This window comes from Anarrhichthys ocellatus, unplaced genomic scaffold (assembly GCF_004355925.1).
Source record: "Anarrhichthys ocellatus isolate YVR2014 unplaced genomic scaffold, GSC_Weel_1.0 scaffold31, whole genome shotgun sequence".
NCBI lineage: Eukaryota > Metazoa > Chordata > Actinopteri > Perciformes > Anarhichadidae > Anarrhichthys > Anarrhichthys ocellatus.
Window position 1 is genome coordinate 5,521,410 of NW_022280061.1, and position 26,304 is coordinate 5,547,713.

Genomic DNA, 26,304 nt, shown 5'->3' on the forward strand with positions numbered 1-26,304 from the left:
CACTCGTATATTATGGTGTTTTCAGTGTATTGCGTGATACTCAACTGTATGTGTAGCCCAATTATGTTAGTGTGTCATGCAACTTGAAAGGCTGTAGCACAGGATGTAAATATATCATACATGAAATGCCCCAGCACTATGTCTTTCTTGCTCTTGTTATTAAAAAAAAATAAAAGTTAACCATAGGAGACTGTTGTACCAAATATGAGTCACAGCAGAGCACAGTAGTCTTCTGCTGACAAGACTAATATACTGTTCAAGAAGATTCATCTCCTGTAATCATGTCAGTCATGTTGATTTCATTTCTTACAAGTATCAACTTAATTGCATTTGATAAGGTTTTATTAATTTTCAAGGTAAGGTTTATACATTTTGTTTTCAATAGATTTGTAATTGATCAATTAAGATTAACAAGCCTGACGATAATAATAATAATAATAAATCGATTTTCTATAGCGCTTTTCAAAATACCCAAAGACGCTTTACAGGGCAAAGACAAACATAACAAACAAACAAAACAAAAAAAAAAGAAAGACAGAGGAGCAAACAAAACAAACAAACAGAACATTTTGGTAAAAAAAAAAAATAATTGGAGAAGCTGTGCGGAATGTGAGGGTTGGGTGCAGGGGTTAAGGGGTGAAGGCGAGGTTGAAGAGGTGGGTTTTGAGGGCTTGTTTGAATGTTGATAGGGAGGGAGCCTCACGGATGTAGATGGGGAGGGCGTTCCAGAGGGGAGGTGCAGCAGCTGAGAAGGCCCTGTCACCCCAGGTCCAGCGCTTGGTCCTGATGGTCTTCAGAGTGTTAGCACCGGCGAACCTGAGGCAACGGGTTGGGGCGTGGAGGGGGAGGAGGTCTGAAATGTAGGGAGGGGCCAGGTTGTTTAGGGCTTTGTAGGTGGTGAGTAGTATTTTGAAGTCTATTCTGTATTTGACCGGGAGCCAGTGGAGGTTGCGAAGGACCGGGGTGATGTGTTCATAGCGGCGGGTGGAAGTGAGCAGTCGAGCGGCAGAGTTCTGAACATATTGGAGTTTATTGAGGATTTTGTTGGGAGAACCATAGAGGATGCTGTTGCAGTAGTCGAGTCTGGTGGTTATGAGGGCATGGATGAGAATTTCAGTGGTGGCAGAGGACAGGGAAGGTCGGAGGCGTGCAATGTTCCTGAGGTGAAAGAAGGCAGTCTTGGTGATGTGGTTTGCGTGGGGTAGGAAAGAGAGGGTGGGGTCGAGGATGATACCGAGGTTGCGGACATGGGTGGAGGGGGTGACAATGGAGCCATCAATGTTGAGGGAGAAGGGCTGGGCTGAACGGGTGAGGGAGTTAGGGCCGATGAGTATTTCAGATTTATTGCAGTTGAGTTTGAGAAAGTTCTGTTGCATCCATGATTTTATATCAGTGAGACAGGTGGTGAGAGTGGAGTGGGTGACGGAGGTGATGGTCTTGGTGGAGAAGTAGAGTTGGGTGTCGTCAGCGTAGCAGTGGAAGTTGAGACCATGACGACACATGATTTGTCCAAGGGGAAGGATGTAAATGATGAAGAGGAGGGGACCAAGCACGGAACCTTGGGGGACACCGTGGGTGACTGGGGAGGTAGAGGATTTACAGTTGTTTATTGCAATTAATTGATGTCGGTCTGAGAGATATGAGGTGAACCCGGAGAGGGCAGTGCCAGTTATGCCAAGGGAGTACTGGAGACGTGAGAGGAGGATGGAGTGGTTGATGGTGTCAAAGGCGGCGCTGAGGTCAAGGAGGATGAGGATGGTGAGCAAGCCAGAGTAAGCAGAGAGAAGTATGTCATTTGTGACTTTCAGTAGGGCGGTTTCTGTGCTGTGTTTTGAACGGAAGCTGGATTGGAAGGGTTCGTAGAGATTATGGAGATTGAGGTGGGACTTGAGTTGTGATGCAACAGCTCTCTCAAGGACTTTGGACAGGTAGGGGAGGTTGGAGATGGGCTGGTAGTTGTTGGGGATGTCGGGGTCAAGACCAGGTTTTTTCAGCACGGGGGTGACAGCAGCGATCTTGAGTGTGGGGGGTATGAGACCAGAAGACAGTGAGGAGTTGATGATGTTGGTGATGAGAGGGGAGAGTGAGGGGAGGCAGGCCTTGACTAAGGAAGAGGGGATGGTGTCAAGGGCACAGGTGGAGGTATTCATGCTGGAGAGTATAGAGGAGAGGTCCATTTCAGTGATTGAACTGAAGGATGAGAGTGAGTGGCTTGGAAGTAGGGGAGAGTCATGTTGACGGCTTGGGTGGGTGGTAGAGGGGGGGAGGGGGCTGCCAGTTGGTTGTGTATTGCAGTGATTTTGTCGTTGAAGAAGGATAGAGATGAGTTGCATTTGCTGGTGGTGAAGGATGTGGAGATGGTGTCCATGGGCTTGAGGAGTTTTTTGATGGTGGAGAAAAGCATTATTACAGTGCTCATTTCATCAAGTCACTGTTGTAATTGAGAAAAAGGAGTGCTGATCTATCAGCTGTCTACAGGCAAATGCACATCTATTGTTCAAATCATCGCCATCATCAGCACCATCACTGTTTTGGTAAATCTTTTTCACTGTAGACATCGGCTACACATAACGTGTTTAGCTTTCAAACAAGAACAAGCATGTGTGCAATAGAACTTCCTAACCCTGACTCTGGTTTTAATCAGCTCTCTATTAGCTTCAGCACCAATGTCGAACACGACCCCCACCTCAGATGCCTCAGGGGGACAGCTGATCTGTCCCCTGCTACAGAGGATGAAGGAGCACACACTCAACAACAACACATAGGCCAACTTGGTGATGGTTTGCATCCACGGTCTGGTCTCCTGCCTGGGAATTTTGGAGAACGCCCTCATCCTCTGGGTGGTGGGCTTTTGCCTGCGGCGTTGCACAGTGGCCTCTGTATGGGTGCTGAACCTGGCAACTTCTGACTTCCTGGCAACTCTGACGCTTCACCTTCTACCTTTCGTCCTCACATAGTTGGGAGCTCGGCAGCCTACTTTGCAAAACACAGGCTTCCATCTTCTTCTTGAACATGTTTGTGTCAGCCTTCCTGCTGGCAGCCATATCAGTGGACCGCTGGCTTCTGGCAGCCAAGCCGGTGTGGAGCCAGAATCATCGCTCAGTGGCAGGAGCTTGGAAGGTGTGTGTGTTGGGATGGCTGTGGGCCGCCATTAATACAATACCTTACTGCCTGTTCCGCTCAGTGACTGAGAAACAGGATGGGAGGAAACTGTGCTATCATAATTTTGCCTTGTATACATCATCTCTGGAGATAGATTGCAAAGTCAGGCAGGCAGCAACAGCCATCTCCAAGTTGCTGCTTGCGTTCCTGTTTCCCCTAGTGGTCAATGCAGGGAGCTACATTCAAATTGTTCTCACCCTGAGGAACAGGAGCAGAAGGAGGAAGCAGAGTTCCAGCAGGCTCACTGATGCACTGATTGCGTCCAACAAAATTGGGGCATCAAGCACTATGAATACCCCTACACGCACAAAAACACTAATATCTTTCTCAAGCCTCGGGCCTCCGATCCATCTTTATCCCTGACACCTGCCACCATTTCCCCCACTACCCCTAATCAGACCAATCACAGTCAGCTGTCCCAGAACTTCACCAAGATGGTGACATTTGTGATTGCAGCATTTGTTCTGTGCTGGGCCCCCTATCACATCCTCTGCGTGATTGAAGTGACAGCCCAGTATTGGCTCAAAAATCTCGATCTGGTGGAGGAGGGGCTCCCCTTGGCCACAACCTTTTCATTCTTGAACCCCGTGTTGAACCCCATTCTCTATGCCTTCAGCTGTCCCAATTTCTGTGTGAATACGAGTCTGAGAGCAGTGTTTGACGGTCTGGTAGAGGAGGGAGGGGGGTTACTGATTGTACCAGGGAGAAGTTTAAGAGCTCATATTAGACGGAAGAGCAGTCGAGATGTGAGCCTTGCGACGCCAGGGTCACCAAAGGGTTCACAATCACCCTCTCAATCACCTGACAGTCAACCGCCCTTTCCTCGAAGACACTCATTTGAGCATTCAAGACAAGAAAGAAAAGATGAACTGGATCATAGCTAAAACCTAACACATCAAAGCTGTGGCCACAAAAAAAGCATGTGGAACAGGAATTAGCAGTACAATGTAGAGTATTTTTAGCCATGCTAGGAGCTGGCTCTAGGGATTGCAATTTGGATCTGTTGCTTTGTTCATCCACCATGTTGGTCCAGACTAAAATATTTCAATTATTGGATGGATTGTCATGAAATTGTTTCTGAAATTTGTGGTACCCAGTGATGAATCTTATTGACTTTTGTTGTCCCCTAACATTTCCTCTAGTGCCAGCATGACATCGACGTTTGTGTTTTTTATTAAAATACCTTCACTATTGGATGGATTGCAGTGAAATCTGGTAAAGATTTAAGATGTATTCCAAACAGGATGAATTGTAGCTTCGGTGAGCCGCTGACTCTTTATCTAGTACCATGGTGAGATTTGTGAGGTTGAGGTTAGGGATGCCTTAACTTTCATTGGACAGGTTAGAACATAAGGGTAAGCATAACATTTGGTACAGACAGTTATGTCCCCCTCCAGGATGATTTGTAATAACTGGGTGAGCCCTTAACTTTCTATCTAGCGTCTTCATCAGATGTTCATTTAAATTTCTCCTACACTTTATGACAGAGCATCTGCAAAACAAATTTTACATTAAACCTGCTAAACATCCCCATGTAGGAATTATTACTGTGAGCATGTTAGCTAGTGGATGGTAGCATTTAGCTAAAAGCATTGCTGTACCGCCTCACAGAACCAGAAGCTGTAGACTCTTCATGTTATATTATGTATCTAGGAACAAACTCCAATATTTGCATTTTGACTACATTTAAGTATTGTCAAACATATTTTGCACAGCATTGAATGGGCTCACTCAATGACATGTATTAAATATATTTTTGTTTGTCTGTACTGTACACTTTGGTATTAAATTGATATGTATTTGGTATGGACACAGATATTGATCTGGTTTGGTTTCAATTCAGTCCTTTTCCTGTAAAAGGCTTGTGAGTAAAGTCTGTAAAGATGTTATTTGATTTTTGTGCCCTGTTTGTCCTCACAGTAAACTATAGACTTAGATAGAAGTGAAAGAAATCCAACCTGTGAAGGCTCATGAGATGAATAAAGGGATAGGGAAGAAAACACAACAATGTTGCTGCACTAAATTATGTTTTTTATTTCAAAATGTGTTCAAATGGAACATGAGTGAGGAGAATTGTAAGCAAATGGCTCATAAACTTTGGTTAGTGCATATTGAAGCTTTGTGCTATGCAGATTTCAGCCACCAGAGTGCAGTATCACACTGATTACGTAATCAGACATGAAATGAAAAGTAGGATTAAGCTTTCCAGATCGTGGAATCCAGGTGCACTTTATATCTGAACTCTTGAACATCTGACCACCTTTTTGAGTGATTGGATTTTATCATTTCTGATATCTGTTTTAAATTTCATTGACTGTCTAAACACTGCCACATTTGTCTGGTTCCATCACACTCAATCGGACACGCCCACGCACACACAGGCTGAGGTGTAATGTAGGCCACAGCAACGTGGGATTACTAGAGGTAGTTGTAATTTGGAGAGAATATTCGAGAGAGAAGATCCAGAGTATAAAGACAGAGCAGGATTAATCCTAACGGACCAGACTGATGTACAAAGCTCCACTTTCCTCTCAGCCATTCAATTCAGATTATCTTTCTGGCTCTTTCTGGCTTTGGGACTATCTCTCGTTTCTCCCCTTCTGTTTCATCTATTCTCTATGAAATTGGCCGAGTGCACTCAAATCGACAAAGAAAAAGGAACGGGGGAAAAAAGAGGAAGGAGGGAAGAATTTAGGAAAGACAAGTGTCACCACATGCATCCTGTGTACATTTCACTAAATTGTTTTATAATCAGTGAAACCAAATAATAGGATTTCAGAACAAGAATATGTTTGAAATGAGGGGATTTGAGAGACACATAAAAATCATGCATCGTTATGGATATAAGGGATTGCACATTATCTCTCTACCAAAAGTCATTAATAAAGAACAAAAAAATTAATATGTTAAGGTTAGCTCATAATATAATCAAAGTTCAGCATGACATTCGGCGGCTCTTACAACATAAAAAAGAGAAACATTCCATTAAGTTCAATTAAGATGTGATTCAAATTTGGCAACATCGTTGAAAATTATTTTTGCTTTGACTCTTCAACTTACTCATGATGAAATGAGTTAAACCACTACAATATTGAGTCAATAAAGGGAAGCGAGAGAGTCTTTTCAGGGAGGAGCTAACACAAATATGAATAACTTCGTGGTCTTGCTTTTTCCTTCCTTCCCGTGTAGATCATTTTTGTACAGCCCCTAAATGAGTGTGTGATAAGTGGATGTAGGGGAAATGTAACATGCAGTAAAGAAAAGAGGTTTACTGACACTCAACTACAGAAGAGACAGAATCACACAGAGAAGGATAAAGATAATGAAACAGCAGAACAATTAACATTGACAACTTAAGATGCTGAAAACGATAGAGGCAGATAGGTCGTATAAAGCGCTTTAAAAAACAGTTGGTATAGAAATAAAGAAAGAATGAAAGAGAGAGAGTGGGTGGAGAGAGGGAGGGAGGGGTTGTAAGTATTGCTTTAAAGGGTTTAAAGGGTCCCCCACTGACTGTCATCCCCAGGACATTTCCTTCTGGGCTCTCCCCTACACATCCCTCTTTCTTTATTTAAATACTCTCGTCACTTTTAACATTTCACTTACACTTCACTTGTTTTACAGTCCTGTTATCTGTTTTGTTGTGCACTTTATTTTATATTTTATTGTAAATTTTAATATGTTTCTATTTCTCACACTGTGTTCATTGCTGATAGTTTAATGTTATTGTTTATTGTTAAATGTTACGCACCAACCGCCATGACAAATTCCTTGTAGGTGCAAACTTCCTTGGCAATAAATGGTTCTGATTCTGATTCTGATTCTGATTTAATGCGCTGCTGCAGCACTTATTGCTGACAGATGCTGACTAGTAGAGAATACACACTAAAGTATACACTCACCAAACACATACACAAAAGAGATGAATTGATATTTGGCATTTAGATATAGATAATAACATAACTATAATATTATAATAATAATGTACATATATATATATGTATAGTACTATACATAGTGCATGCCTGTATGTCCTGCATGTATCATATACATGCAGGACATACAGGGGGAGGGATGAGAGGAGGAGCAATAACAGTGGGAGATACGCCTCAGATTATCAACCAGTGTCAGATGCTCTAGGGACAGATAAAGAGGAGTAGTGGACAAGAGTGTGACAGGAGGAGAGACGGAGAGAAAGAGGACGTCTCTGTGTGTGCAAGCTGGGCTGCAAAGATGACTGACGCGAAAAGCATATCATCCATGGAGGCGTCAGAGGGCAAGTTAGTTAAGAAGGTCAGTGGACATATATATGCCTTTGCTGTGTCCTAAATCCTGCCACTTGTGCTCATACACACTCAACATGATACACTGTGGTGTACTAGTGTTTGTCTCCTGAGGCCTGGCTAGCATGGACACCCGATTTACTTTATTTGTTTGTAAAAATGGAATTATTTTTATTTATTAAAAAGCAATATCATTTTAGAGCAATACTATGTGTGTAAGAACTGATAATTCTCATCAATTGTTGTTGTCTGAGCTGGTACATGTATGTTAATGTTAAATGCTATTTGTTTGGATGCAATTCCACCAATAGGTGCGGTAGTGTGTGCAGTAAGTCTACCTGCAGCCTCTTTACCTCAACTTTTTCCGATACCATCCTTTCCAGGAATTCAATCTCACAGTGTGCAATGAGTTAAATATATTTCAGTTGTGATGTGAGACAATTTTTCTATTTCAACCTCTTTGTTCATCCTCCGTTCTCCAGGGATCCATAAAGAAGAAGATTGAATCATTAAGGCGATGGAGTTCAGCTAGCATAAAAAGGGCTCCAAAGCCTAAGGCCAAGACCTCGAGTTTATCGTCCCCCGTGGGAGAGCCCGGTGACGTCTGGCTGCAAGACGGAGACAGGAGAAAGCTGCGACCCATCCTTGACTCAGTTTTCGGACAGGTAAGACACTGAACTGGAGATTACAGGTATCCCAGGTGTCTCATGTGGCGTTGTTAACATGTGTTTGACTGACACACGTACACTGTATTGAAAATGTCCTGTTGAGTACTGCCTAAAAAATAGACATATAGGCATCTTAGAAACTCAGCCAGACAATCCGCTAATTAATACATAAATGAATGAAATTCCAGAGTCATTGAAGATGAAAGTGAGTGAATGAGTTTAAATAGCTATGAGCACATTATGAGCATAACCGTTGCTTGGCCTGTGAACAAAGCTCCGCAAGTTATCATATGTTACTTCATCTGAAGGTACCCTCTGGAGTTGCTGACCACAAGTAGTGATATGGAGACCTGTTCAGATGAGTGGGTCCGCATTTTGTTTGTATCTCGTGTGCAAACACCATAGACTGTATATGAGAAGTGGACGTAGTCACCGTGATATCACCTATTGGTCCATGGACTACGGTTCTGAAGCTGTGAGTTTGGCATTTTGGCCGTCACCATTTTGTTTTTTTGCAACCAGAAGTGACAAGAGTGTGGAGCTAAGTTCAAACCAATTATGTATAAGACATCAAAATATCTCAATTAACTTTTACAAACCGAAAACACACTGTGACATGGTTCAAGTTGTGAGACGAAAATGTAGACAAGACCCAGACAGGACAACGTCGTGGTCGCGACCTGTCAGTAACAAGGTAGCCACGCACTAAAACATACCCTGATTCATTGTCTACTTCACTCTAATGGGACCATAACATGATGTTTACAGTGTTCACTGAGGTCAAATCAAGTGGAAAGTAGGATCATTTCTTCTTCTTTCTAAAAATCAGACTTCTTTTTGTACCAGCAGGAGTTGCCCCCTACTGGTGATTAGAAAGAATGTAAGTTTAAGGCACATCCGCATTGGCTTCAATTTTTAGACCCGGAAGTTGCCGCCTGGGGCACACAGATGCAAGGCAGGCATGTGATCAGCACAGAGTCCAGCTACCAGTTTCACGCTGTTCCACTTATCAGCCCCTCTTCAGCACGCAGCTCTGTATGTAAATAGGATGGCAAGTTTAAATGTTGGTCAAGTTGCTTTTACATAAATATCATGATGACAGTCTCCCGAGGTTGGCCCTAGTATTAGCACTCAACCCTAACCCTCTCAATATTTAATAATCATTCATGACGAAATGAATATCCATTGAAAACCCTGAACATATCCAACTACATTTAATGTTTGTGAACTGTTGTATAACAATAGGCAGCAGAGTTATCTCTCTAATGACTTAATTTAAATGATGAAATTCATGATGATTGATCAGTGGAGTCACTGTGAGAATGGGGCAGAGTGACCCAAGATGGTCATTAATTAAGGCTTCAACGGTAAAATACGTTTCAAAATCCATCAGCGATGTATTATGTGAGAGCTTCTTCTTCTTCTTTTATTTAGGAATAGAAACATGTCTAACTGTCAGGAAAATAATAATCCTTATGGCTTGACTGGTTTTGAATTGGTCTATAAACCTAACAGGGTGGAACATTTGGAGATAAGTTACCATAGCTTTATGAGGTATCCAGATCTAGCTACCTAACCACCTGCACATACACAGAACTTTTATAACTGTATCAAATGTGTTTTCATTATTTTTTTTGATATATAAAATCTGTAATTTAAGCCATTTGTTATGAATATTGAAGAGATAATTAATGGGCCTCATTTAGCGACACCTAACTAGCCAGCTACAGCTGATAAACTCTCCCAACAAAAGCTCATTTCAGACAGAAAAATCAAGAGTTCTCAGCTAGAGACGAGAAGCTGTTTTTTGTCTTCTGTCTTGAATCCAGAATCCATTGTTTCAAAAAATACAGAGAATTTTGAAATTGTTATTTGTTATCATTGCTGCATATATTGTGTGTAAGAGCAGAAGGTGCCATGCCCTCAGTCCGATGGCCCATTATCCTGAAAACTAACTCCCACTTTTGTTTATTTTACTTTCACAGAAAAGCTGTTAAATTTGAATATCGGCCAAAATGAAACATATTTCATGAGGAGTCGTACCAAGCCATACGTTGTGATTTCTGCTATAATTTAAAGATTATCTTTTAAATCTAGCAATATATAACAGGGTCTGGAAAGTAGGCCGGCAGTCACTGAACTTCAAGTTCACAGTGTGTAATCTCAGAGCAACGGGCCTTCAGAGTCGTGGGCTTTCAGACCAAGCAGAGAGCACAATAGGGCACAGGGCTTAGTGAACAATCACAAGAAATTCATCAACTCCACCATGAAGAGTGAGAGTTCTGCTGCTGCTTCTGTGTTTATCCTTTTCCTCTGCTTTTCTGTTCATACTCTCTATAGCTCTCATTGCTCAGATGAGTCATCCATACACTCAGCAACAGATGGAACAAATGATGAGAAACTGAAAGAAGGGAGTGCTGGAAGAAGGATGGATGGATGTCATAAGGAAAGAGAGAGATTGATTGTGGTGTAAAGGGAGATTACAGCTTAAACGAGTGAGAGGACAAGAGTCGGTTAGACGTACATCCCTTAAACATCATCACTTAGAGTACACTTGACGCACCAGATGTCCTTCTGCTGACAAGCATGAATGTGTTTGACAGATACAGCACATCCAACTGTAAATGAATGGCTCAGTCAGAGTCAGTGAGAGATTTAATCAGACTCACAGCGACGGCAAGCTAATCCACGTTTTACAGCAGTTTAATTACTCTGCTTCATTTCTAACTATTAAATGCAAAACATGGCTTATGACTCAGTTAGTAACAGTTAGTAACAGTTAGTTACTACTGAGCAGGCAAATTGAATATTCCTATGCAAGATAGTTGAGCGTTTTTTTATTGCAGTCAAACATTACAGTCACTTTATAGGGCAAGTGAATGGCAGTTGATGTATTTATGAAATGAACATACTGCTGCTGCTAACTCAGAATCTTAACGTATATTTGCTATGATAGCAGCTCCATCTTCACTCCTTCATTCCTTCATTCCTTCTGTCTGCGATGAGTCTTCCTCTCTCTCGTCGGTGTGTGCTTATGTACTCAACTTGTTTTGTCATTTCAGATGTCTTCATAAAGTTTGAGTCATTCTGTGAACAGTACAACTGATGCACGCTGCTTTCATTTGTCCATTATGGTAGTTGAATAGGCGGAAGATGTGTCAATATGTCAGAACAGATCAACAATGTCTCTCCCATTTCAAAGTCTTCTCAACCTTTCTGCCCAAATTTGGGAGTTGAAGAGAAGCATGCTTTTAGTCCTCCCTACCACATAATCCAGGATATTCTGGTGAATGTATTTCAATCAGGAGAGACAAGTGGATGATTAGTAGTTAATATTTATTATGACAGATGCTGCGTTAATGAGTTACACAGAAATTCTTTGGCGCTTGAACTCAACGAGGAGATTTGTGATCGAGTTGTGATTGCCCTGAGCGGCAACAATATAAATCCCCCCCGTGGAGTCCAGACACTGGTGGTGGTGGTGCTGATGAGGCTGATAGAATGATGAGTTAATGAAGTTGATGAATCTGCGAAGATTGGGCAGAGATGGGGAGGTGGAGGGTTGCGTAACATCAGCTTGAACGAACTGAAGGTAGAGAGACAATCATTTTTAAAGAGAGACAGCAGCCAGATGATAGGCTAACGGTGTCCTTGTGTCCTTGTCTTATTGGCTAGAGAGACCAGCTGATCTAGACAGCTGATATAATTGACAGCCCCGAACAATAACAGCCAGGAAATAATGAGTGTGCCTGCATGAGGAGTGATAGCAGATGTATGGTGAATAAGCTATGGGCTTAGGCATGCGAGAGTATAGTCTTCCTGTCTGAACTCGTTTAATGAAGCATTAGCGACGTCCTTAAAAATTAAGCCTCGGAAATAATGTATTCTTTGTCCATGTTGTATTTTACTGGTGTTTGCATTTAGGTGGTCATCTGTCACTGATTCATAAAATGCATCACTGTTTTCACCAATGAAAAAGGTTTAAATGCAAACATTTAATAATTAAAAGTCAAACATAAAAAGCAGCTTTTCTTCCAGCTAGCAGCTGATCAACAACATTGTTTATAGCTGCGTGAAAGTGACATGACGTTCACCACCAATACAGCGGACACATGAGCCATGAAGCTGTCCACCTGCTTGATAAGCTAATTAAGAGTATCACTGTACAGAGCAACACATTGTTCAAATGAAACAGAAAAACATGTTTGTACATGCCCTCCAGAATTACGCGTAGAAGTATTCTCTGACTAGGCAACCCTACGTTTTCTATAGCACCTTCACAGCTCTGGTCCTGAATAAATGTTATTTATCTTTAACTATCATGTTAACACAAACACCTTAAAACTTATTTTTCTTTCATATGGCTAAAACAAGTCTTTAAAATGCAGCTCAAACTCACACTCTGGTCTTTCTTCATAATGTGTAAGTTTACTGCACCTTGACTAAAGTTAAATTTTTAAGGCTGGACTTGATATTTTCAGCAATAACACAGTGCAAAGATAATTGCACTGTGTTATTGCTGTAATTACTTGAGCAGGAGATCTGACTTCTAAATAACTACATGAATTGCAACTCGCAACCAGAAACATCAAGGCAACCTGGAATATGCGTGCAAACTAAAATAAGAACGGGGGTGAACCCTACCACATGTAAAATAGTTATCACAAATCCTTTTATAAAAATCTAATCTTTTTATAAATTAGCCTTTGCCAATTTGCCAGTCAGGCACAGTTGACTCTCAGATATTCCTCCACTGAATTGATATCGTTGCACAAAATGCACTTTTGTCCACTGAAATAAAAAAAAAGATTCTGTTTCATTCACGTTTCATCCACAAAAATCATATGAAAGAGTTTTCCACATATTCTGTTGGCGGAATTCAAGATCTCTCATTCAATCTTTGATTACATGAATTTTAATTACAAATGATTACTATGTACATACATTTTCATAAAGGTACATTTTCAATATTCTTTGTCATACAAAAAGTACATCATGCTCTGAAACTTAGAAGAATTGCCCTCTACATTTTAAAGTAAAAACAAATACATATCTAGAAAACAGATTGAGTTCTTATTGCAGTCTTTGACAGAAAACACATCGAGTTACAGAACTCTATTGTTAAATGTCTCTATTGTTAAATGTCTGTATTGTTAAATGTCAGTATTTGTAGACAGTGCATACAATGCAACGAGAACAGAAAACATGACAGCTTTAGTAGACAGAGTTGAAAGAGGGTTAGTTGAACCATTACCACGATGGCACGTTTAGCAGCAACAGTTGAGTCCTATACTCCTGGATGGAGATAAAGAACATGCACTCCCAACGTTCCTATCCCTTCGTCCTATTTTTGCAGAGAATCTCTAATCCATAGGACCTCTGGGAACTTTTAGGTCATATTTAAATGCATGAACAAAGTCTAGACAGGTGCGAGAGCCATTATCCTCCTTTTGGGAATGGGTAAGTGGGCGAGAATGAGATTAGGGAATGTGGGACATTCGAGACCGCCATATGTGGTTGCAGTCTGTGAAGTGATGTAAGGTATAATTGAAATGCTCCGTTGACTGTACCATCACTTGTTTCATAAATGAACTATTCTGTCTTGGGTTTTGATCTAAGTTCAGGTACAATAAAGGTTTCATAAAGTAATAATATAGTATTTATCATCTCTCTCCCCTCCTTGTCTCACTCTTAAAATGTTTGTGTCTTAAATTGAAAGACTATTTGCTGAACAGCTGTTAAATATTTAAATAGTGCGTCCACGTCTGAAACAGAACTGGCTCTGAATGCATTCTGCGATGTTCCTCTTCCTCAGCAGTTGGACTAGATTAGATTTGTGTTTGTCCACTTGGGGGCAGCAGAACAAGCTGTAAACACAACGTTGACATATTAGAAAACAATTACTTATTTGAATATCCAGCAGACACAGCAACTGTAGCATTCATTTGGACTTCTATATCTGGCGACAAGATGAATATTAACTCTCCTTTTAGCTCTTCTTTGGTCTCATTCATTTGTCTTGTTAGCTTAATAAACACTCCATTATGTTCACCAGCTAGTTGCTAAATCCACTTGTTACGTAACTTACGTACTTACCTAACGCCACCGACATAGGTTACGTAACAATAGCAAAGTGAAATAAGTCAATGTTGACTTGGTTTCACATGGGACGTGAGCAGGGCACGTCTGTTGGTTTGTTCGCCCCAACCTTAGCGGACTTTCTCGCTCTTTATACCACATTGGTTGCTCTAAACATCTAATAATGATGCAGATGGTTTTACGTTGGAGTTAGTTGAAAGCTCGGTGCGTCTCATGCAGAGAGCTGTGAGAGGAAACCAACATTGTAAAACTGTGGGCCGCAAAACAATAAGCTGAAAGATGCTGAAATGCTCTGTAGAGCCGAAGGAAACTAGAAAGTTGAGTGATAATTGTCAGTTCATCACTACTAATCACCATCTCGTATTACACTTAGGTGTAAAAGGTGATTTTTATCATTCATCAATTACCCTTTTAACGATTACCATTATGATTTGAAATATAGTGCTTTTATTAAATATATATACATTGTTTGTGCCTATGTAGAAAGAGCTGATATTCAGAATGTGTTTGTCTTTTTCAGTCATTATGTCAACAGTTGAATGCCCTGTTGTGTTGTTTCTCCTAAATATGGATCTGGCAAGTGGTTGCAGTCTTTATCTGTCAGTGTGGCAAGTCAAACCAATCTTAACTCCGCAGGCTCAGCTCAATCCACCTCAGCTTGATCCCACTCCCTGCCACTCACCTCACAGATTTCTTAGCAGATATACGGTGTACAATCATTTGGTCAGAAGGCATTGTTCGTTATGTGTAGACGATGGAGAGTATACGGACAAAGATTGAATGAGGGGATGAGCACTTTATATGTTTGACGTCAAACACGCTCAGTATTCTGCACATATGTAGTATTGTTACCTGTCTTTGACTTCGGATTATGGTAAATACTTCGTAGTAGATGCAAGTTTGAAGTGATAACACGGATACTATCTGTGCTGGCTGTAACTCGTTTATAGCCACAGTCTGATGATGTCTGCCCAGCTGCCTTCATTCTGTTCAGTTATGGTTGGTTAAAGAGAGTATCTGCATATTTTCATCTGTAGGCCCTGTATGCCTCATTTGAAGTGATCGAAGCATTTGCGATAAATGTGTGTTTGTGTGTCAACATGCATACATAAGCATGCAAATACACTTGGACGCACACCATCTCAGCCAAAATGTTTGACCTGGCCAACACTAAAGCTGTTGTCTTTGCATCACATGCAAAGTCCTGACTTTGGAGTGTGTCCATCATGCTGTTTACTGGATTGTCTGTTGTCTTCTATCCTCGTTGTTCAGGCATCTGGTGTACTTACTGTTGTCGAGGGATAGAGCACAAATTCTCACCCAGCTGCTCTGTTCTGGGTTTCATAGCTGAAACACAGGGCTGTTGATTGAGGCGGGCTGTCGGTGCTTCTTTATGTTCTTTCACTGAGCAGGACAAAAACTATTTTTCTTTTTCTTTCTGTGTGCATAGATCTGCTTTAAGTGCATGTGCCTACTTACTACTAATTTTTGTTTCCCTCTGTATTTGTAAAAGAAGACTCCAATTAAATGAATCTTAAGCTTTGCCTGTAAAATATATGATGGGAAACAATGCAGGAATCAAAAAAAACGTTACAGGACTGAGGATTCCAATGCTGGTCTGGTGGGTGTCCAGCTGGATCAGTGGGCTAAGGCACATACTGTTATATAACCGAGACACTGTGCATCCAAATCCTTTGTTGTAAATCATCTCATCGTTCTCTGTCCTCTCTACTTAATAGATTTTCAGTGTATTTATTTTTTTAATTCCCCCAAGTCCATAGAAAGGTCACACTGCAGCCTCAGCTGGAGAATCACGTCTGTGAAGCTGAGGTTCAGTGATTGTGCCATGAAATCCGGTTCTCCCCTTCAACATCTCACTACTCACTACTCCACCCTGCCGTATCTCTCGTCTACCTTTCTGCTCAGTGACCTATCCAGAAACAAAAAGATGCACAAATATTCCTGTAACTGAAATGGATAGCAAGGCAGGAGGCTGACATCTAGTGGTGGTGCATAAGCTTTACAGCTGAGCACAAGTTCATATTTGCTGTAACAGTAAACTGAGCTTTGCTGCACTCTGCTGGTGATACATTGGCAGTGTGAAGTATCAGAAAGATGCTCATGGATAAATGTCTGTATTCTGCAAAAGCATCTGATGAATTTTTTAAAAAGTGTGTAAAGGCCTGTCATATCACAAGTTTAGTCTATAGTGTGTACCTGCCCAGGTCATATTGAAGTCAGAAGAAAAAAAGATTGACAAGAAATCTGCACTGAAAAGGAGGCTGCAGTATTTAAACATAATTGAGAAGTAGTAATGTGTGAGATGTAAAAAGGTGAATCTCAGGAAACAGATGAAATGTCACATAGAAAGATATGGAGAAATAGAGAGACACCAAAATTGTGTTAGTTCTCCTAAATTGACCCCAGAGGATTAGGGCTGCAGGCGCTCAGCATTGGCTTTACTGCTGCTAATCTCTGGCACACATTCAGCACCACATGACCAGCATACAGATTCATACAGTCCACGAGCTCACGTGTATCAAAGCCTGCTGCAGTGATTCCAATGCAGCGAGGCAGTAATACAAAAAATGTACAATAAAAAAATGTACAATAAAAAATGTTATATTTTACCTAAAATGTATTGGGTGGTCAAAAAATCTGTGTTTCTATTTTATTTATCATGTTAAAGCCACTGTGTGCATGATGTGAAATGTCCCTTCTGTGGGTCATCTGGTGTTTTTTATGAATATTGATCTGTGGTGGACAGTGATCCACACCTCTACCTTCCCACTGACCTACTGACCTGACTCCCAATGAATTGGGAACCAGAATTATCTATTTAATTTGAAATATGCAATAGGATAACATAGGATTTCTACCAATAGTGACTTTAAATATATAATCTAGCATAACAAACTACTGCTGTCAGATAAATATCGTAAGTAAAAAGTAAAATATTTCCCTCTAAACTGTCAAGGAAGAGTAAAAAATCGTCACTAGATATTTTTCAAAATTCTCAATTGTTTCCAGTAATGCAGGGATGATGTCTGCTAAAGTTTACAGTTGATGACAAACAACCTTAGTGGGCAAAGCTGGCCAAGACAGATCTCCCATTCAGCTGTTGGGTTAATGTGATCAGAAGTAAGCAGGGGGGAAATACAGAAGATATAACTGTTATAACAGTTGAATGATTGAATAAAAAGTGATCGTTCAAAAAATATATATATGTGTTATTATTTTATAGAGTGGGGTTGGTGCGGAGCCCCTTAGGGTTCATGGGGGAGAAAAAAAGTAGATGCGTGTAAAAAATATATAAATACTTTTGTGTTTTCCTAAGAAACTATTGTGTTCTCGCGCAAATTCATTTAGTGTCCCTATGACAGCTCTGGCAACGCACCTCTAGTTAGTGGCTGTAGCAACTCAAACTCAACCAGCGGCAGCTCTGGGTCTAACCTGTGGAGGAGCAGCAACAGAAAGTTTGCTTTGCGAGGGAGTCAGGCCGGTCTGGGATCAGCAAACGCGATGTTGCTGCCATTTGGGCGTTGCTACAGCCGCTAACTGACGGTCCATCTCACCGGAGCTCCAGCGCGCTCTCCTCCCGGTGAAGTAGTCTGCTAGCGGCGGGTAGTGGGGCGGAGGGGCCGTGGGGTGTGCTAGCCAATTGTCTCCGTCTTATATTTGAGGCCATTCTCAAAATACAGGTGTGTTCGCTCCATTGTTGTGTTTGTTTCCATTGTTGCAAAACTGAGTTGGAAGTACATTGATCTGTTTTGTACATTAACGTAGTATAATTATTCTTCTATTCCTCCCTCTTCAAGCCTGTAGTCCCATCGCCTGTCAACATAACTCTTTCCCTCTAATCTAAAATGCCAGGGATTAAATAGGCAGCCAACTCTCCATCCATAATTCTACCATGCCCTCCCCCTTCATCTCTCTCTCTCTCTCTCTCTCTCTCTCTCTCTCTCTCTGCCTCTGCCAGAATAGTCATTTTGAGACCATAAGCATGATGTTTGGGAGACAGGGAGAGGAAGGTGGGTGGGATGGATTAGATTAAGTTGGGCCAAATTCAAGGGATCACCCGTGGCGAGAGGGGCTGACGGATAAATGGGTGGGGAAAAGTGTGTGTTTGTGTAAGAGAGAGGCAGAGAGAGATTGAAAGGGAGGGAGAATATGGTCGAGTCATGCAATCAGAGCCAAAATCTGGCAGCAGGTTGTTTCAGCCCAGATATGACCCAGTTCTCCCACCCCACCCCGTCAATCTCCAGCACCCTGCTGCTATTCCATAATATCACACTACACCTCTCAAAGCTCATCATGACAGCCTTTCAACAACCTAGAGGAGTTTAGGATTTAATGCACAATATATACCTTGCCTCTCACTTGACCAACAGGATCTTGGATTGTAGCACGAGCACTGACAGGGATCCTCCTTCGCTTTTAGGAGTAGTGGTGCAAGTGGAAACATTTGCCTTCGCCTCACTGGGTGGGAAAGACGTTGCCCCATGGAATGCATTGGATTGAGTATGGATTTTGGACTTTTATGTGACAATTGACCAGAGAGTTAGAGAAAGAGGAAGAGAAACAGGGCAGAAGTTTGGGGACAGGAGGAGGAGGACACGGGAAGAAGAGGGCAGGGAGATGGGAAACATAAACAAGGCTTCTAAAAAGAACAGTAACAGGAAGAAGGTAAGGACTCATTCATTTCCTTTGAGCTGAGAAAAACCAATTTATCAAAGAGTTTGAACTGATAGATATGTAAGCTAATGCTTAAGATACATCTGACAATGTCCAAGCTACATTTGAGCTGCAAACAACTGTCCTATCAGACACAACTGCCATTCAAATGGATTTTGTATTTTAACATATTAAATTATATTTTATTTGACTTATGTTTAGCATAACAGTATAAACAGGTGTGATTAGCTAGTTTCATTGCAATGAATATAAGTGGTAATTTTATCTGGGTCCGACTTCAGTTTGTTCTTCTCCTCTAAGGGGGAGTTGCCCATAGAACGAAGCAGCGCCCCATTGGCTGCCGCCATGCTGGGGGGCCTGGGTGGTGCAGGTGAGGTGGACACGGATGACGAGGATGAGGGAGGGAGCGAGCGGGACTTTGATGAGCCCCTGTGCGCTCTGGTTAAGAACTGCAACATGCTGCACAACTTAGTGGGGCCTGCGTGTATCTTCCTCAGACAGGGCTTTGCACAGAGCCAGCTTGTATGTATGACATTCACACTCTCACACACACACACACACACACACACACACACATACACACACACACACACACATGCACACACAGTACATCATTATGAAAGCCAAATTCTCTCATAAATCTCTTTATCCATCCATTTTCACAGTGCCTGTTCAAGGGAAGGTGAAGCTGTGGCCATCCGTTAGTTCAGCGCGACATCATCACAGCCTTTCCATGATAATTTCACCCTGTGAGTCTCAACCCCCATCAATCCTATATATATATATATATATATATATATATATACCCCCATATCACCACATTTCATCAGAGTTTATGTGATTGTGCTAGATGACCTTTGTTGCATAATATGATTTATCGTGGGGGGAAAAACTATATGAAATAAACTGGTATTATAACCTTGGAAAGGTTCAAACTTTTTTCAACCATAAATTATTTTACAATATGTTTTTCACCTTGGAACAAAGGAAGAAAGAAATGGGTAGCACTTTATAATAACTACACACTATGAAGCATTAGTTAAGTATGAGTAAACACTTAATTCATCATTTATAAAGCATTGTTCCTACATTAATAATTCATTAGTATGCAGTTCATAACAACAGTTGTAAATGTTTTATTCTTGATTAATAAGCCCGTCTATTATGTGTTTCATTATTGTGTTTTCATACTTTATAAATGATGGATTCCCCATTTGTAAATGAAGTATTATATATTTTACAAACCAATTATTAAGGAGTTGTAGATGATTAATAAGATCATTTGTAAAGTGTTAGTAAATGATTAATAACTTATTTAGATGTACATTATTCATGCATTTATATATATAATGGTTAGGGACTATGTTAATATATGCTTTATAACTGCATATCAATACTGCAATTCATGATTAATTCATGATTTATTAAGGTAGTTACTACTCCTTAGTAAAGTGTTTTGTGTGACCTCATCTAAAGTGAGGACTATCTATGCCTTACAAAGCATTTATTAATGACATTTAAAGGCCAGCAGTGCCTCAAAACAGTTTTTTAACAGAACAGGCAAATAGACCCAATACAACGTGATCAAGAACATATCAATATTTATTGCAAGATGCAAACAATATACTGTTAAATACAAACCTCTCATCCATTAATTCATGTAAGAAACAAACAAACAAAGACATTCTCCTTCAGGAGAACATGGCTGTATATAAAACGTTTGTAAATATACAACTGGACCTAACCAGCAGCTTTGCATATTAGTTTACATTTACTTATTTAATTATTCATTTTAACCCAACAAATCGATCTCCACTGTTCGTACTTTTCTTCAGTTGCATGTCCCGATGGCAGCCGGCCGAATCTGGTCATTGTTTGCAATAAACGAAATACCGCTTTCATATGCCGTCATCAATGTGAGACGGACAAAGGAAAGGACCGCTTCATACGTTATCAACGTAGGACAAACGTTACGCTCAGGAACTGGTACAGAAGTGCACTAACGCGATGGAAAACTCCGACCTAAGTTGGAAGGGCGCGCAGACCTGGGCCAGAAAGAATGACTGCTGACGGGCTTCCAATGCCCGTCTGTTTGTTTCTTAGTTTGCTGGCACGTAACGTTACACATTATGGAGGATGAGTATTCAGCTCGCCTTCCAGCTAGCACTAGAGGTCCTGAGACAGGCGCGCGCTAACGTGTCACCTCCGTTGTAAATAGAGCAATCCAGGTGACAGATGGCTAACTAGCTGTTATACAGTATGTGGAGTGGATGTGAATGAGATCGATATGCTTGGTATGAAATGAATAATTAAATAAGTAAATGTGAACTAATATGCAAAGCTCCTGGTTAATGGATGAGAGGTTTGTATTTAACAGTATATTGTTTGCATCTTGCAATAAATATTAATGTTTTTGATCACTTTGTGTTGTGTCTATTTGCGTTTTGAGGCACTGCTGGCATTTCAGTGTCATTTATAAATGCTTTGTAAGGCATAAATAGTCCTCACCTTAGATGAGGTCACACAAAATACTTAATAAATGCTTTATAAGGCATAAATAGTTCTCACTTTAGATGAGGTCACATAAAACACTTTACTAAGGAGTAGTAACTACCTTAATAAATCATGAATTAATCATGAATTGCAGTATTAATATGCGTTTATAAAGCATATATTAACATAGTCCCTAACCATTATATATATATAAATGCATGAATAATGTACATCTAAATAAGTTATTAATCATTTACTAACACTTTATAAATGATCTTATTAATCATCTACAACTCCTTAATAATTGGTTTGTAAAATATATAATACTTAATCAAGAATAAAACATTTATAACTTGTTATGAACTGCATACTAATGAATTATTAATGTAGGAACAATGCTTTATAAATGATGAATTAAGTGTTTACTCATACTTAACTAATGCTTCATAGTGTGTAGTTATTATAAAGTGCTACCAAGAAAGGATTGTTGGAAGGGACCTCTTCCACATACTGTACACCCTACAGGAGTCACAAGGTATAATAGGTAATATAACACACTGTACTATAATGACAAAGCAACATGGCATCCAAAATGTAACAATAGTGACTCATCACACGGGCGAAATATAATTGATTTATGATGAATTTGATTATAAGACTCAATTATTTTACTGTATTTTGTAGTTGACCTGCTTTGGTGACTGGATGTAATTCAATGTAAAAGTTGAAACAGTCTTATGACCACTGACACTATTCTTGTCTACGGCCATGGAGAGCTAATGTCTTTCTGTAGAGATGAACGGACACAGTGAGTATATATAGTGTGGAAGGGGTTGCTCAATGACACGCCCGCAGCGAATAATCACTTGACTCTGCATTTCCCCTCAGCTCTATGTTAGCTCTATCGCAGCTCTATCGAGTGTTTCAGTGTCTTTTAACTCATTTTTTTTGGTTTTACGACTCTAGCCTGACTCTGTTGGTTCTCTCTCATCACTCTGATGAACTTAAAAAGGGTCAGGACTTAGTGGACACGAAGAGCTGAGCTAAGAGGGGAGTAAATATTTGTCCAATATACTTTAAGCTAATTTAATCAGATCAGCATGTAAATACTGTCATTGTGAGGAATATTAACATGCTGACTTTATTCAAAGATGTGTATATGGTACAGCTTCACAAAGCTACTAGCATGGCTTTAAGCTTAGGACATTTCATTTCATTGCGTTTCATTAAAGCGGACAGCTGCGGACTTGTACCGGTTTGGTGCAAGTCGTACGCGCATTTCCCGATCCACACTCCATCCAGTTGATAGCGGTAATACACCAGAACGTTGTTTTCCATATGTTCAATTCCATTCGAATTAGCTTTACATTTCTTGTTGTTGATAATGATCAGTGTTGGAAGTTTCTTGCATCCAGAAACCCAACAGCATCTGTCACCACAGTCACCACAGTCTTGCACTTGTAGGACAACTTTCTGTTAATACTTACAGTCATGGATGGAGGAAAGAGACAGGATTCCTCAATAGAGTACACAGATTAGTCTATGAGATGGATAGTGTGAGGTTGAAAGCATTTACTGGTTTTTAATTCCCCATAATCCCCTTTGTTCTCTACAATGGTAAACTGAAGTCCCTCAGGAGCACAGTAGACAGCTTCTAGTTCTCATTTACACTCTTTCTTTCCTTTGGTGTTGGTGGCATCTAGATTTTGCTACATGATAGACTTACTGGAATCCTTCCTAAAGCCACAGCATTTGTCCTTCACCAACTTTAATAAGCACTCAGTGGTATTAATAGTTTGGGAATGAAAGCCGAAAACTAAAAAACATGGGAACAACAAGAAAAACATTTGCATACTTTCCTCTGTGCCTGAACTTGGCTCAACCTGACAGTCACTCATTTTAGCAAAAAAGACAAATTGGTAGGTGGTGTGTTTGTCGCATGTTGAGCCTGCACAGGTGTGTTAAGGTCCGTTAATCAAGTCCCGGCCGAATAGCAGTGCAGATGCAGATGAAAAAAATCAGCATCGGCAGATTGGGAAATGAAAAAACATTAATCCTTTGTGATTTGTAATAGAATTTACAGCTGTAATCTCCCTGCCACTGTTCTCTCCCCTGCGTCCTCTAATCCAGGCCTGTATTATTCCTGCAGCTGAGCATGTTGTGAACAAACGTGTCCTGGCATTACCTTTTGTTCATGCCACCACACGCTAAGGCCAATTCGAAATATAATGTCAATTGTTTTTTTTGTGTATGGCTGTAGCTAAAAGTGCTCCTGTTGAAACTCATTTCAAAAAACAATGTAGGTTCTGGCCCCATTTTGCAAGTGCCATTTCATCAGCTTTGTTGCATGTGTGTGTGCAAACAGACGGGCAGGCCTTATTTCTGTGTGTTTAGAAAAGCAGTTTTTTATGATGCGTTTTGAATGCTTGTCATGGAGCATATGAACAGCAGACCTTCAAAGCTTCTCCACCAGAGATTGGACATAAGCTTGTGTAGCAGATCGACTAAAAAGGTTATTTGGGTCACTCAGATCAAAACCCAAATAATCCAGCAATAGGATCCCCGCTCAGGCGATTGAACATGGAACAAAAATGCTTCACATGAGCGAAGTAACCGCTAGAAGCTGAAGAACTAAAAAAATGTTTTTTGGATGTTTTTACAAATGTGCGTATGAGAAACGGAACAAGACACATGAGATTTAAAATGTGTGTTTGTGACCTGACTGACTGTCCATTTCTCTGTATGTGTGTCTTCTATCCTCACCACCGCAGGACAGAGATCTACGACCAGAGGAAATGGAAGGTACGGAGATATCAAAAGCTTAATTCAAAATCCTCACTCTCACTCCAACGTCATCATTCTCTAGTTTTTTCTGCCTATCAAACCTCAAACCTTCTGTTTGACTTTGAAAAATTGTGCTTTACTGTATAGGTCAAATTTCCTGACTTCGCCCAACAATTGACTGTGAACCAGCAGAGATGAATTTTTTTTGAACTGTGGAAGATCAAAGTATAAGATTAGTAATCAAAGAGAAAGATTAATATAGACCGTTTAAGCACTGTTTAACTCTCTGATCCCTCAGGTCTGGCTCAGACTTTCACACTCTGCATTCACACAAATGTAATATGTGATTTGACATTTTTATTTGTTTATGTAGAAACTCAGTACAATGAAAATAATAATAATAATAATAATAATAATAATAACAACAACAGTAAATATAATTTAATTGCTTTACAATAAAAACAGAACAACAAGAGATCTGATAGATAACTTGGGGCGAGGCCTGTCAGTCCTTTGAATGTAATCAGTAATATCTCATTTAAATTGAAATGCATAAAAACTTTGGAGACTCGCAAAAAAAACATATCAGGGTACGACTTTCAAATAAGGCAGCTGTTATAAAGGTCTTATAAGTTATAATGGTAATGAGAAGGTAGTTCAGCAATGTTATAAGCCATTCATAAGAACAGATTTGGGTTGTCAGGCTGTGGAAAAACCCTATTGCAGTGTTTTTCATTCTTTCTATTTGGTAATAATGCAGTTAAAAGAGTACTCCAGTGATTTTACATAACCATCAGATCAATTAGAAAGAAAAGACAATCGTGTAAAGAATTCTACATACAGGGCTTTTACATAACAAGTACACTTAGAACTGCAATACCGCTGTCTTTCTTGCACTTATTTACTGTTCTTCACACATCTTCCCTGCAGAGCTGCGTGAGGCCTTCAGGGAGTTTGACAAAGACAAGGATGGCTTCATCAGCTGTAAGGACCTGGGCGAGTGCATGAGGACTATGGGATACATGCCGACGGAGATGGAATTGATAGAACTCAGCCAGCAGATCTGTGAGTGATCTGCGATTCCTAACCTATCAGTCTGGTCATTCATTTGCTTGCTTGTTAAAGACACAAAAAAGATCTGTGAACAGTGTCTTCTGTACGTACTTATTTCCTCCCTGTGTAGGTGGCGGCAAAGTGGATTTTGAGGACTTTGTTGAACTGATGGGTCCCAAGATGCTCGCTGAGACTGCAGATATGATTGGAGTCAAGGAGCTGAGAGATGCCTTCAAAGAGGTAAGCAGTATCATTTATTGTCAACTTACAGCCAAATAGACCACCCCCTTTCCCCAACTTTCACTTCTGATGCATTTCTTTTCATGTGCTTTCTCAAACCCATCGATTTCATTTCCCAGTTTGACTCTGATGGTGATGGTCAGATCAGCCTTGGAGAGCTGAGGGAAGCCATGAAGAAGCTAATGGGGGAGCAGCTGACCCACCGCGAGATAGACGAGATCCTGCGAGACGTTGACCTCAATGGGGATGGAGAGGTGGACTTTGAAGGTGAGTGATTGATACTTTAGGTAAGGGAACAGAAAGGTAGCAGAGTGTGAATTTCAATCAAGCTAGTAGGTGGATGTTCAGGCTAAGGAAAGAAGTAAAAGGAGATGGTGGAAGAAAGAATACACTTAATGGTGACACTATCCTTTTTCTTAACCAATAGTAACAACACATCTTTTCTTTCCACAGAGTTTGTGCGAATGATGTCTCGCTGACTCTTCACCAAACCTCACTCAACTGCATAAACACAACATGGACCAGACTGCACACTGTTCTTGTAATTCTTCTTGATGTACAAAGATTTATTAGGGTTTGTAGTTTTCAGTTTTATGTTACTTCCACCATTTCTCAAGTATAAGAGAACCCCTTTAATGTGGTACTGTTGTGTGAATGTATTTAACATGTAATGAGAGATTATAGAGTGAAGACTCAGCAAGGGGACGGTTCAACCAAAGCTTCTCTTTAGAGGTGAATTTACACTAAATATTTGTACTGAGAATCCCAAACCAGCAACAAGTGTGTGTGTGTGTGTGTGTGTGTGTGTGTGTGTGTGTGTGTGTGTG

The 26,304-nt window shown here is 40.5% G+C and overlaps 1 protein-coding gene and 1 pseudogene across 2 annotated transcripts; both read left to right on the forward strand.

Annotated features, from left to right (window-relative positions):
• Nucleotides 1–2,666: 2,666 nt before the first annotated feature.
• Nucleotides 2,667–4,046, forward strand: LOC116392733 (prostaglandin D2 receptor 2-like; annotated as a pseudogene).
• A 3,349-nt stretch (nucleotides 4,047–7,395) lies between these two features.
• LOC116392914 (calcium-binding protein 1-like) lies at nucleotides 7,396–26,269 on the forward strand. Of its 2 annotated transcripts, XM_031864749.1 has the most exons (8): nucleotides 7,396–7,455; nucleotides 7,928–8,110; nucleotides 19,208–19,429; nucleotides 24,172–24,202; nucleotides 25,115–25,249; nucleotides 25,368–25,477; nucleotides 25,597–25,744; nucleotides 25,931–26,269. In XM_031864749.1, the coding sequence occupies exons 1-8, from the start codon at nucleotides 7,396–7,398 to the stop codon at nucleotides 25,954–25,956; spliced, it is 915 nt and encodes a 304-aa protein (XP_031720609.1). In that variant the 3' UTR covers nucleotides 25,957–26,269. The 2 variants fall into 2 exon arrangements, with proteins under 2 accessions (XP_031720609.1, XP_031720610.1); XM_031864750.1 differs by lacking the exons at nucleotides 7,396–7,455; nucleotides 7,928–8,110; nucleotides 19,208–19,429 and adding an exon at nucleotides 18,851–18,898.
• The last annotated feature ends 35 nt before the right edge of the window (nucleotides 26,270–26,304 follow it).

Bases quoted from the DNA above. Each gene is read 5' to 3' on its own strand.
- LOC116392914 (XM_031864749.1), top strand. From the start codon at position 7,396: ATGACTGACGCGAAAAGCATATCATCCATGGAGGCGTCAGAGGGCAAG. The intron at 25,478-25,596 runs GTAAGCAGTATC...TTCATTTCCCAG, and splicing joins TGAGAGATGCCTTCAAAGAG to TTTGACTCTGATGGTGATGG. The intron at 25,745-25,930 runs GTGAGTGATTGA...TTCTTTCCACAG, and splicing joins TGGAGAGGTGGACTTTGAAG to AGTTTGTGCGAATGATGTCT.